The sequence below is a fragment of the Centroberyx gerrardi genome, chromosome 2 (genome assembly GCF_048128805.1).
Source record: "Centroberyx gerrardi isolate f3 chromosome 2, fCenGer3.hap1.cur.20231027, whole genome shotgun sequence".
Taxonomy (NCBI): Eukaryota; Metazoa; Chordata; class Actinopteri; order Beryciformes; family Berycidae; genus Centroberyx; species Centroberyx gerrardi.
The window spans coordinates 22,016,583-22,028,182 of record NC_135998.1 but is presented as its reverse complement, the minus strand read 5'-3'; the positions used below and the strand labels follow the sequence as shown (position 1 = coordinate 22,028,182).

Here is an 11,600-nt window from a genome sequence, read left to right as displayed (position 1 = left end):
CCTGTCTTCTGATTGGTGGAGGTTTCAGAATGATCCTTCACAGGCTTGGGGTTCTGGATCAGAGAAAGCCCCACAGACCTCCATGGTAGGCTAGCCGGGGGCCAGGAGTTGAATAGACCACATCAGTTTGCTGGAGACCCTGGGCTGAGTCACGTCCTGGTGTGGTTGATGAGATCAGACAGTGAACACTGGAGCTGGCTCTGAATTAACCCAAACCTCAAATGTCTCTGAAACTATCCCCTGACTATTTTTAGTCTGGGTGCAGATATGAGAGGAGCCTGAGATTCTGCTTTTTGTGCTAATGCCACAACTTTAACAGACTCCATCCTGTTAGTTTGTTTAGTAACAGACACTAAATATTCTAGCATTGCTGTAATCACAATGACACCAAAAAGTAATAGTGGTTTTATGCAGCATGATACCTAAAAGAGACATGACGTTTGTGCTCTCAGAGGAGGTCTAACAATTAGTGTTTGGTATCAGATGTACAGGGTTCAAAACGTTTGAACTGAAAAAGAAAACAAGAAGAAAACAATAGAAACTGATAACCAACTACTATGCTAACTGATGGAATCATTACTACTATTAGTGGGACACCAATTGAAAGAGTATCTTCATACAAGTACCTGGGCATCTGGGTAGATGACAAGTTGTCTTTTAAAGTGCATATCGTTGAACTTACTAAGAAATTGAAAACAAAATTAGCATTCTTTTATAGAAATAAAGCATGCTTTACTCAGAACTGTAGAAAACAGATTGTTCAAGCATCATTTTTATCAACTTTAGATTATGGGGATGTCATTTATATGCATACTGCTGCCTCTACACTAAAGCCTCTTGATGCAGTTTACCATTCTGCCCTTTGATTTATAACTGGGGATGGGTTCAGAACACATCACTGCAATTTATACCAGAAAGTAGGTTGGCCTTCATTGGCTTTGAGACGGGAGCAGCACTGCATTCTGTTTATCTACAAAGCATTGCTCAATAAATTACCTGGTTATCTTACCAGTTTTTTGAAATCCAAAACTTGTACGTACCACACTCGTGCACAAGATTATCTGGTTTTAAACATTCCTCGTGTCAGCACAGAATTAGGAAAAAATGCATTTGGTTATTATGCCCCACATAAGTGGAATAGCCTGCAGAACTTGCTAAAATTGAATAGTTTGATTTGATTTGATCGTTTTAAACGTCTTCTGTATGATACTATGCAATCTGAATGTACATGTGCCCTTTGAACTGATGTCTGTCGTTTTATTTGTCAGTTGTAACTTGTGTCTTATATGTGCATTAAGTTGTTTTAAGCTGTGTGTAGTTATATGCTATATGTTCTTGTAATCAGGGCGTCATTGAAAAAGAGAGCTTGCTCTCAACTGGCCCTCCCTGAATAAATAAAGGTGAAATGAAAATAAGAAAAATGAATGATTAAAAAAAGGCCAACTGATGCAGAAACAATTGATGGCATACATAACGCATGGGATACAAAGAGGTCTGTAACGAAACAAAGGAACATGTTTCAGAGAAACATTAGGTTCAAAGAAAGTACATGCCTGGCCTTCAAATGATCTGTGATTATTTCATATTTATTTTCCTAGAACATTTTGCCTTGCACCCTCTTTCTCATCATTATTCAAGCATATTAGTACATTTATCATCTAAACTCAGCATACATGTATGTCTAAACTGATTATATAATTGAGATTTTATTTTACATTCACATTATTTTGGTTTGTCTTATTCTGTTTGTGGATTACTGTAAATTCATTTGAATAGCTCATTGTATTTACATATTTGTCAATGGCATCCTACACAAAAAACCTCATATGCATGATTCATGTATATAGTAAAGTTATACTCACTGTCACTACAAGTACTGTATATTTTCTTCTGCCTTTTCCCTAGTATGTATCTCCTCATTTATCGTACAAGCTTTACTGAATAATTATTATTTCTATCTCTATCAGACCAGGTGTGTTTCTTTGGTAATTCTGGCAGTTTGAGGACCAAAACATTATCTTTTGCTTTAGCATAGTTTTTTTCATCAATGTGCGAGTTTCCCTTGTCTTTTTGGCATAATAGAAAAAGATATACTAACACAAAGTGTGTGTGACTACATTGTTGCTGCCACAGAAATTACAGTATTAAAGAAAAATAACGCCAATCACAGTATAAAAATGAAAAGAGCTTCTTTCATAAAACAACGACTTACACCAGTGCTCTGCTGTCTTGCTGTTAGGGAATGGACACAGACTTTTACAACATGGCAAACTGCAGTTGGAGGTGACCATAAGTCTCTGTGTTACTGTGCTGAGTGGTAAAGTGCTCATTAGACTGTGGGGTGCAACGCCTTACAAGGTCTCCACTGAAGTTACACAACAGTAGCCAGTCAGTAAGGCAGAGGGGTTTGGTCCAACATCTAATTAAAATCGCAACATCTATCAAACCCCCATCCCTGTCTGGTAGGAGGGACTCACTCCAAACCCAAAATTACAGCATTAAACTTGACTGAGTTTCTAGACTGACTGTAACTCTGAACCCAAGGCAGAGGCTTAATAAATGGACCCACATCCTGAGGAACCCAGGCTATTTAGTCTGCCTACTCTTGAGCCAAATTGGTATGTCATGGTGGATAAGGATGTCAAGTTTCCTGGAAACATCTAGCGCAGCACAGAAGGCATGAATACAAATTATACATTGAGTGTTATGGATCCAAAATTAATCAGAAAATATATTCTGAGCTAATATGTCCAAAGGAAAACTTATAGAAATATTTCACTCCTCATTACAAATGTATTCAGTCTTTGGCCATGGGTTGCTGGCTGAAATCAACCAAACCTGAAGCAAAAATACAGCTGACAGCAGAGTTGAATGTGAGTTTAACAATTTATTAGTCTGGGACAAATATAAAAAGGGACAAAAATATGATTGTTCTAACGTTTAAAAACAGACCAAGAAAACTTTGTTTTTGGATGCTTGTGAAATCGCTGCAATGTTCTAGCAATTCCATTTACCTGACCGAATTGCTCGCCTTCAAATCTCTCTGTAAAATCACTCAAAACGGTCTCCATTGTGGACATTGTAACATAAGCTGAACACTTTTCTTGGAAAAACACGGTTATTACACAAGGAGATTGATGATAGGTGCACAAAGGTATTCTCGGAATAGCCTTACTGTGATGGGGAAACGTATCATTTCTAAAACAACAATGTGGTTTCAGTGTCTCACTTTAGTTCTCAGTGTTATTCAGGGGTATTTAACGAAGGCCCCCTCAAAGCCACCGGCAGAAGCTCTAGTGATGGTTTTGCCATATGCAAACGGTGAGTTCATTCTCAGACCACGGACCCTCCAGCTGCTCCTCCCCTGTTCTACTCCAGTCACACACACCAGCTGGCTACATTCATAACACTCACTCCATCTCCGTCTTCAATGCGTCTCTCACCTACACCTACACACCCCATAGACGGAGACTGCTGTAAATCATCTATGTACTGTATATACTTGATACCAAGTCAGTCATGCATCTCTGTAAATCTCTCTCTCTCTCTTTCTCTCTCACTCACTCACACCCACACACACTTTTCCTTTTTTCTTTCACTTTTCCTGCTTTCCCTTTACCACAATTCTACTTTTTTCCCCCTCTTCATTCCGGCATACATACACCCACACTCACGTAAGGAAATTCAAATATACTGGAAAAGATGTCATATTTCAAACAGCTCTGTATATCAACGCATGATTCTTGGTGTCAAAAATTGCATCAAACAGTTGCTTGAGGATGTGAGGACACAACACACCTTGAGCAGCTTGTTTACATAGCATGAACAGCACTGCATTGTGCTCCTTTGAGTTTATTTCCAAGTGCTCTCATTAATCCTTCATACTTCTGGCACACTGAGCCAAGCGTGTCTGGGCTAGTAAGGTCCACCGTACGCTGGGAAACAGCAGCGCCGAGTGGGAGAGCACACTGGGTCATTTGTTCAGACGCAGTTCATGGCCACGTCTGTGCCAGTCACACCGGGCGTGATTGACTGCTACTAGGAAGAGAGAGGAGGCTACGTAGAGGAGAGGGTAGACAGCACATGGAAGCCATTATTACCCCTTTCCTGGTGTGTAATCTGGCACGGCAGATGCAAGCAGGCACGCACGTGTTTGGGTACATGACAGGAAAAAAAAAGGAAGAAGAAAACATTCACCAAATCATACACACAGGAACTTCTTTCACTCTGCCTGTTCCCCCCGTTGATGCCTTGTCAACTATGTGGTTGATTAGTCAAATTGCTGCTGTGTTCACAAGAGAGTGGCAGAGCGGATGAAAAAGGCAGGCAGTTGAGTATTGAACTCGTGGTAAGGTTGTGTTTGAAAATGTTTCTTTGTTGCCTCTGTGCATACTGAATGTCAAATTTACTATATCTAAAGAGGCAAGCCTTCTTTAATAATGCATTTATTGATGCAAATACAGAATTAACATTAAATACCAATGTGTAACACAGAATTTGAGTAATTTTTATGCATGAGAGTAACCATCTAAGCCTACAGTATGTGAACTCATAGTGAAAGTGGTTTGGATCTTGTGTAGGAGTGTACTTGTTTGGTGAGCCATACGCTATTATGCTTCTGATTGTGGAGTAGGAGTATGTCATACTGTTATATGGTATTATAGGCTATTGTTCCTTATGATAAATGGATCATGGGGAGGAAGTGGGCCACATGTGGTAAAGTGGAGTTACTTGAGAGGGGAGCTCAAACTAGTGACCTTGTTTGAATGTTGAGGCACGGACGACATGCCAATTTAAAAGAATTCCTTTGTTAGATCCAACCTCTTTGAAACTAGACCCTCTATTTCCTGTCTAGCAGTATAGGAGCGGGAAGATAATGCATTTCCCAGAAAGACAGATGTCCGATCTCTAAAGTGCAGCTCAGGAAATGAACAGATTTCTTCCAGGGTGTCTAGACCTCAGTATTGTGTCCTAGGAGTCTTCTCTACCTCTGACGGTTATAGGAGACAGAGCACCGGGTGAGGATTGGGACTTCTTTTATTAACACCGACTACACACACTTTAAAAATGTTCACACCATATTCCAACATGTATCTGAAAGTCTGCTGCTTAACCTTTGACATCTAAGTATATAAACTATTAGTAATTCCCCCTACAATGTGACCATAGTCCCCTGGGTGCACAGCAATAGGGTGTGTAATTGTGTGAGAACATGGTGATTTACAACGCCCTGTCCCACCTGTGACTGCCTGTTTGCTGGAACCTGAGGATAAAAGGTTGGGGGGTGGAATCAGGCACAAGCCACAAGAAAAAAAATTCTGCTTTAACTTCAAAATCACTATTTCACTTAAACTCTATTTGTAACATTGCATAACATAAATGGGTCAAAGGCAGTCAGACTGGGCAGGCTTATGAAAGGGCATTCCAGAAACACACATAAACATTTTATCTTCCGACAAAGTGCAGGGCTTTCTTTTTGATTCTAGCTGTGTAAACGTGATCCCATAATGTGTATTGGGCATGGTTTGCATGTGTGCATGTAGGTGTGTGTGTGTGTGTGTGTGAATGGAAACCAGGTGCTTTTGTGCTCTGCCAAGGCAGGCTGTTGTTGCATTGTCAGCTTGGTGTGTCTAGAGGTAGCTTAACAAGCACAGCAGGACCCCGCACATCAAACACCCTGCTAATGGCTGATAAACTCATTGGGCTTGGTCGGGCCGGACAACAAATGGGGGTAATTTACTTACTAGGCAGCACAGCAAAACCTCGGTGTGCTCAGACCCTCTGTCCCAGTCCAGGCCAGCTATTTTCATGGGATGTTAAACAGGGTAAGAGGAAACGGGTCTCTGGTTTATGGGAAAGCAATAAAACGTCAAATCCCTGACTGGTCAGAGCAGCAGCTCCGCTTGTTAAAAAAAAGAGAAAAGGAAGACTTACGTGAGGTGAGGAACGACAAAGGCAGATGGAAGGAGACAGGCTGGTGTGATGTCATAACATTTGAGCAAGGGGTCGGTGAGACAAGAGTAAGAGTCATCATTGGCAGAGAGTGAGTCTGGCTATTTAAACACCGGCGTGTCAACACTAGAGAAATAGTAGCCCAAGGAAATGACCGTGCCAAATCAACACAGTGATTTGCAGTGATTCACCTTATATGGTAATGCGGCTCAATTTTAAACAGATGTTGTGGTTTATTATGCAGTTTGCTAACAGTATACAGTAGGTTGTAAATGGTTCAGTCTTTCTTTCCAGTCTTCTATGACTTCATACAGGTAATCTCCAAACTGCAATAGCTCAAAAGAAAAAACATATAAGACATACATTATAAATTACAACCTAAGCTTACTTCAGCAAATCCCTGTGCTTTGCTGGTTGAAAATGCTTCAGTTTCCCTGAGATGAAAACTGTATATACCACATACTGCCAGAATAAATGTCCCCCAAGTGCTGTATTGAATGGAAGAGAAAACTAAGAATAAGAGACCAAAGAGGCACATAAAAGTTTTGAGGAGTTAAGTTTAATGGGGTCATGATTGTCATAGTCAGAGATCAAATATTTAATTGGTTTACGGGACAAAGAGCACAACCAGAGCCACTACTATTGTCATCCAGCCATCTAACACTCTTCTTCTTCTTCATCAGATAGACAGAATAACCCCAAGAACCACTCCTAGCAGCTCAATCTTATGGACGATCATAACTTTTGACAGATGACAGACATCTTGGGCAAAAAGACTACCATACATCGTCTTTCTCATCACACCTGAAAAAACCCTGTCACCAACTATCCATGTCCATCTCCCCCTAACAAAGAGATTTATTGTTCTCGCTGGGCAAAACTCTCTTTCTCTCCTCTCTCTCGTATCTCGACAATCTTTCCTCTCCGATGATGCTTTAGTGGGTTGAGATCAGCGTTACTCTGTGGGAGAGTAAAAGTGACCTCAGTCTGACTCATTGGTCAGGATCCATCCACTCCCTGGGCCCTAAGACAAGCACGGACTGACAGATAGGCTGACAGAAAGACACACTGGCAGAGTGCTGCTGGGTGGACAGACAGACAGATGTACAGAGAGACAGAGGTACAGAAAGGCAGGGTCCTATGGTTGCCCCGTGACGAGGAAAGAAGGGGGCAAATTAGTGCGGTAGAGAGGGCGACTGTGACCTTATTGGCCGGGCCGTTAGCGAATGGGGACGCTGCCCTAAAGCACATGTCACAGCGTGCTAGTTGTGGAGGCGGCCAATCGCTTTCCTATGTAGATCCTAAAAAAGAGAGGAGAGAAAGCAGCAGTTAATTTGTTTTTTGTAATTTGTTTATTTTGTCACATTGAAAAGTTGCAGCATTGTAATGCATTTGCTACAGAAAATGATTGACACTAAATAGCAAATTGTGTGTGTGTGTGTGTATGTCTCACCCGACTCCCAGTGTGAGCAGGTGTGAAGCCAGCAGAGAGGGAACAAGAATGAGGAGGACATCGGAGGAGAAGATTCCCCTCTTCATCACCTCTGTCTTCCTTACACTAAGAGAGCCCGGCTGCTTAGGGTGCTGAAACACAAACTCTCTGGAGAGGGAGAGAGAGAGAGAGTGAGAGAGAGAGATATGAGTCAGAGATAAGATGTGCAGACAGAGGGAAAGAGAACTCGATAGAAGTAGAAAGTGCAGAATGGGGAGTATTGAGACCATGAAGGCCAAACGGCTGTCAAGCAAACTTATTTTGTTACAGAAGATTTAATCTCAAGAGTGTTGCAGTTGAAGAGAAAACTAGGGGTGATTCACATGTTTCTCAACACTTAAATGAGATATTATGTAGCTTACAGCAAAAAGATACATGGCTTCAAAGGAGCAGGTCTTACTTTGGTGGCATATTTTCAGGTCTACTGGACCAATCCCATACCCAGTCAGTGTCCACCCGCCGCTCACCTTCCTCCTGTCAGTAACAGAAGGAGATTGAAAAGAAGTGCAACAGTAGAAAAAGAACAGTCAGTCAAGAGGAAATTAGGATGAAGACAGCGACATTAGCCTGAACAGCCTCAAGATGTCTCTGACATTCATTTGTATTTACAAATCACAAAATAAATGTATGTGACCCAAGTAAATCTGTTGAGGAAATCTTGACACAGCACGCAGCAAGAAGCAACTGGTCGAAGACGGTTTCAGAAATAGAAAACAGCATGTTCAAGTCCACCATTCTCCCTACAGTGCAAGTGGAATTTTCCACATACCAGTCTTATATTGAAATTTGGTCTCCAACGTGAAAACTTGGACATGGTGTTTTCTGTTTCTGAGAAATTCAAAGTAACAACAAAATAAAACTTCTGAGTGTCTATTTTTCACATGCATCTGTTTTGTACATAGTCAAGGAGGAAGCCATTGCATGAGATCCTGTCTTCTGTCCCTTGTTGCATGTGGTCAAGATTTCCTGGTTAAATGGTTTGTGTTTGGACTCAAGATGCAAGTAAGATAAGATAAGATAAGATAAGATGGCACTTTATTAATCCCCTTGGGGAAATTCAGGAAATTAAATGGAACTGAATGACAGCATTCAGGCTACCGAATGACCGAATGATATTGGTAAAACAGAACACAAAGGTGAAGTTACTTGGTAAACATCATATGTCAGTGCTATAGAGGAATACCTGTATGGTGACACAATCACTGTCCTGCTCACTAGTGGCTCGTGGGGAACCACTGGTCTGCGGAGTCACCACCTGTGGAGGACTGCGGACAACAAATTGACATTTACAATATTTGCCTTCAATCTCAAGATATGGACACACTATATTTTAATGATACTATATTTCTGTTAAATGTATCAAACAATAAACATGAACATAAAAACATAACATATAAACATAAACAAGAAAATAAACATATTTTGTGAAAAACACAAAGTTCAATGTAACTCATTACTGTGCTAATTATTTTTTTTACAGCTCACCGTATAGCTCCCCAGCCCCAAAACAAAACAAAACAAAACAAAAAACACAATACACACAATCCAATTGCTTCATTACCTGTCTTTACTCCTCTCACACTCGAGCTGTGCCTCCAGAAGGATTCGCTCCAGCTCCCCCTGCAGGGCGGAGGAGATGCTGTCCTGCGGCCCTGCCAGACTCTCCCTGCGACTCACGGCTGCTATCAGCTCCTCCAGCTCTACCCAGGAGCCTGAGGTATAAACAACAGTCAGTATGATCTGTAAGGATGCCCAAGCAGTCAGCAAGGACGCAGCAAACAGTAAGCTACGACACACATTTAATAGCCGGTGAGGAGCCAGAGGATGTAATCAAATTTAAACTCGCTAATGAGTGCTTACACTGGCGCTTCTCAACACAAAAACAGAGACAGCATGGTGGCCTATCTGCTTGTTATCTGGGGGTTTTCTTCCAGCATATCGTATTTTCAGTCATTTTATGGAGTGTGTTTTGTTTTGAAATTTGTGCTAATAATCACTGGACAATCTCCTGCATTGTGCGTACTATGCTGAATGCAGAAGACCTATCATTGGGAAACAAATTATGGCACAGATGTGTATTTGTGTGGTTTTCCTCTATACTGTTATCCTATTGCTTTGCAGTGGGGAGGACGGTGGGAGCAGGTGTGTGATGCTGTGTGCTGACATATGGTGAGAGGTGTAAGCAGCACAACGGATGTCCTGACATGGCATTAGATCGGATGAGAGGGGCTGAATGCAAGAGGGACAGCAGGCCAGAGTACACAATAACACACACATGCACATAAACACACCCACACACACATGCAAGCAAGCATGCAGGCGTCCACATACCCACAGCCAAACAGTGGGGCAGGGCTAACCCAGGCTGACAGCGTGCTTGCTTGCGTAAGATCTTATTTCTGTTAGAGATTAGCCATTCACCCTCTCCCTTCCTCCCCCTGCTCCTCTCTGCCACTCCTGTCATGCTGCCTGTATCCTTCCTTGGGACGGCCGGCATTTTTACACAAATCAACACCTCCGTCCTCTCCCTATCAAAGTACCCTTTCCTCTCCTCTCATCTCTCTCTAATTTGGCCTTTTTCTCTGGTTTATGACACAGTGTAATCGTGTAAACAGTGGCAGCGGGGACAGTGACATGAGTGGGCAGAGAGCTGGAGGGAGGGGAGTGAGGGAGGGGGGGCAGGAGGGGGCTGGAGCGGGGGAAATTGTGCCATTGCCCCAGTTATTTTTCCACAGAGAGAGTTATGACATAACAACTGCCTTGCTGTCTGACTTCTGTATCTGTCGCCATTTCTGCAGCACCGCATCAGTTTCTGTGGTGCAATCCTGTACACATCCATGTGGGCCACTGCCAAATCAGCTTTATGTCATAAGTGTTGGATGCTGCAATTAATTTTTTACTATACCATGTTATGAATGCATGGTTCTTTACCCAACATCTCTTATGTGTCCAGCAATGAGCGCACAGCACACTGGAGCTATAAGCGTCAGGAAATCTCTACAGCTTAATTGGCTTACAGAGATACGAACAGGTGAGTCATGGAAACCGTTTACACAATGACGGTGTCAGTGGCAACAACAATGACAACTAAAACTGCCAGTGCTTTCTTCCTCTCACACCTGCCCCAAGTCTGCCACGCAGGTTAGTAGCCTATCATTCTCTCGCGATGAGCGACTGTGGTACTGTATCTCCGCACTAAACGTGTAAACAAACCGAACGAAAGAATTGGGGTCATTGCTTACATTATTCACTCGGTGTGTTTGAATTTGCATGAAGATGAAAAACGAGAGTGCAATTCGATCGATGGAGTAAAGCTTGTAAAATGAAGCTTTTATAATAATCAGCGTTATAGATGGTTCGAGAGAGAGAGAGAGAGAGACAGAGAGAGAGAGAGAGAGAGAGAGAATCTAAAAGACGGCTACATCTAAGCAAGAAATCATCTACGTCATCGAGACACTAATATATATAGCCTATCATTTTCACAATATAACAGCAAATCGATGGCCTGGTGCGTGCATCACGAGCACTTACCGGAGAGCCCGTCCTCTGGTGTCTGCGAACCGGACAAAGACATGCTTGAACGCCGGGGACTGAGTGGCTGGAGCTCGGAGAGATGCGGACACCGACCGAGGAGGACAAGCAGGTGAAAATGGGTTTCTGCCCTGCGCTTTTCTTTCAATCACTCTTGTGTTGTTGTAGTCAAAGGACACTGGTCACCGACGCTGCGCTAATCCGCCGCCCTCCCCCTCCCCCCCTCCCTCTCCTCCCACCCCACGTGTAAGGAGGGAAGAGGTAAACAAAACACACTAGAGTTCAGCAGGTAAAAAGCCACAGCAGCAATGGGCATGAGGCGATTTGCTGACCCGATATGTGCCCTAGACTGTCCCTTGGCCACAGTAGTTTTTTGTGCTGTAACATACAGTGAGCACATGGGCTCAAATGGCCTTGGTCAGTTTAAATATAATATAAGATGGCCTGGGAAAATACTCTATTCTGATTGGCTGGAAGGTGTCCATTTAATTCGTTTAGCGTAGCTACCCCAATTGAAAAGGAACTATAGGGTAATACCATAATAACTTTTTATAAATATACAGTTTAACTAAAGTCCCTATAGAAATATTATAGAAATAATAGTGATACAATAGGAGATAAAAAA

The 11,600-nt window shown here is 42.3% G+C and overlaps 1 protein-coding gene across 1 annotated transcript; it reads right to left on the bottom strand.

Annotated features, from left to right (window-relative positions):
- Positions 1–6,510: 6,510 nt before the first annotated feature.
- On the bottom strand, positions 6,511–11,119 carry LOC139908373 (BCL2/adenovirus E1B 19 kDa protein-interacting protein 3). Its single transcript, XM_071895040.2, has 6 exons — positions 10,976–11,119; positions 9,006–9,156; positions 8,628–8,709; positions 7,845–7,918; positions 7,406–7,552; positions 6,511–7,253 (listed from the first exon to the last, which is right to left on the bottom strand). The coding sequence occupies exons 1-6, from the start codon at positions 11,016–11,018 to the stop codon at positions 7,205–7,207; spliced, it is 546 nt and encodes a 181-aa protein (XP_071751141.1). The 5' UTR covers positions 11,019–11,119; the 3' UTR covers positions 6,511–7,204.
- Between the last annotated feature and the right edge of the window lie 481 nt (positions 11,120–11,600).

Bases quoted from the DNA above. Each gene is read 5' to 3' on its own strand.
- LOC139908373 (XM_071895040.2), bottom strand. From the start codon at position 11,018: ATGTCTTTGTCCGGTTCGCAGACACCAGAGGACGGGCTCTCCG. The intron at 9,157-10,975 runs GTAAGTGCTCGT...TTTATACCTCAG, and splicing joins ACCAGAGGACGGGCTCTCCG to GCTCCTGGGTAGAGCTGGAG. The intron at 7,919-8,627 runs GTATTCCTCTAT...TGTTACTGACAG, and splicing joins GTGATTGTGTCACCATACAG to GAGGAAGGTGAGCGGCGGGT.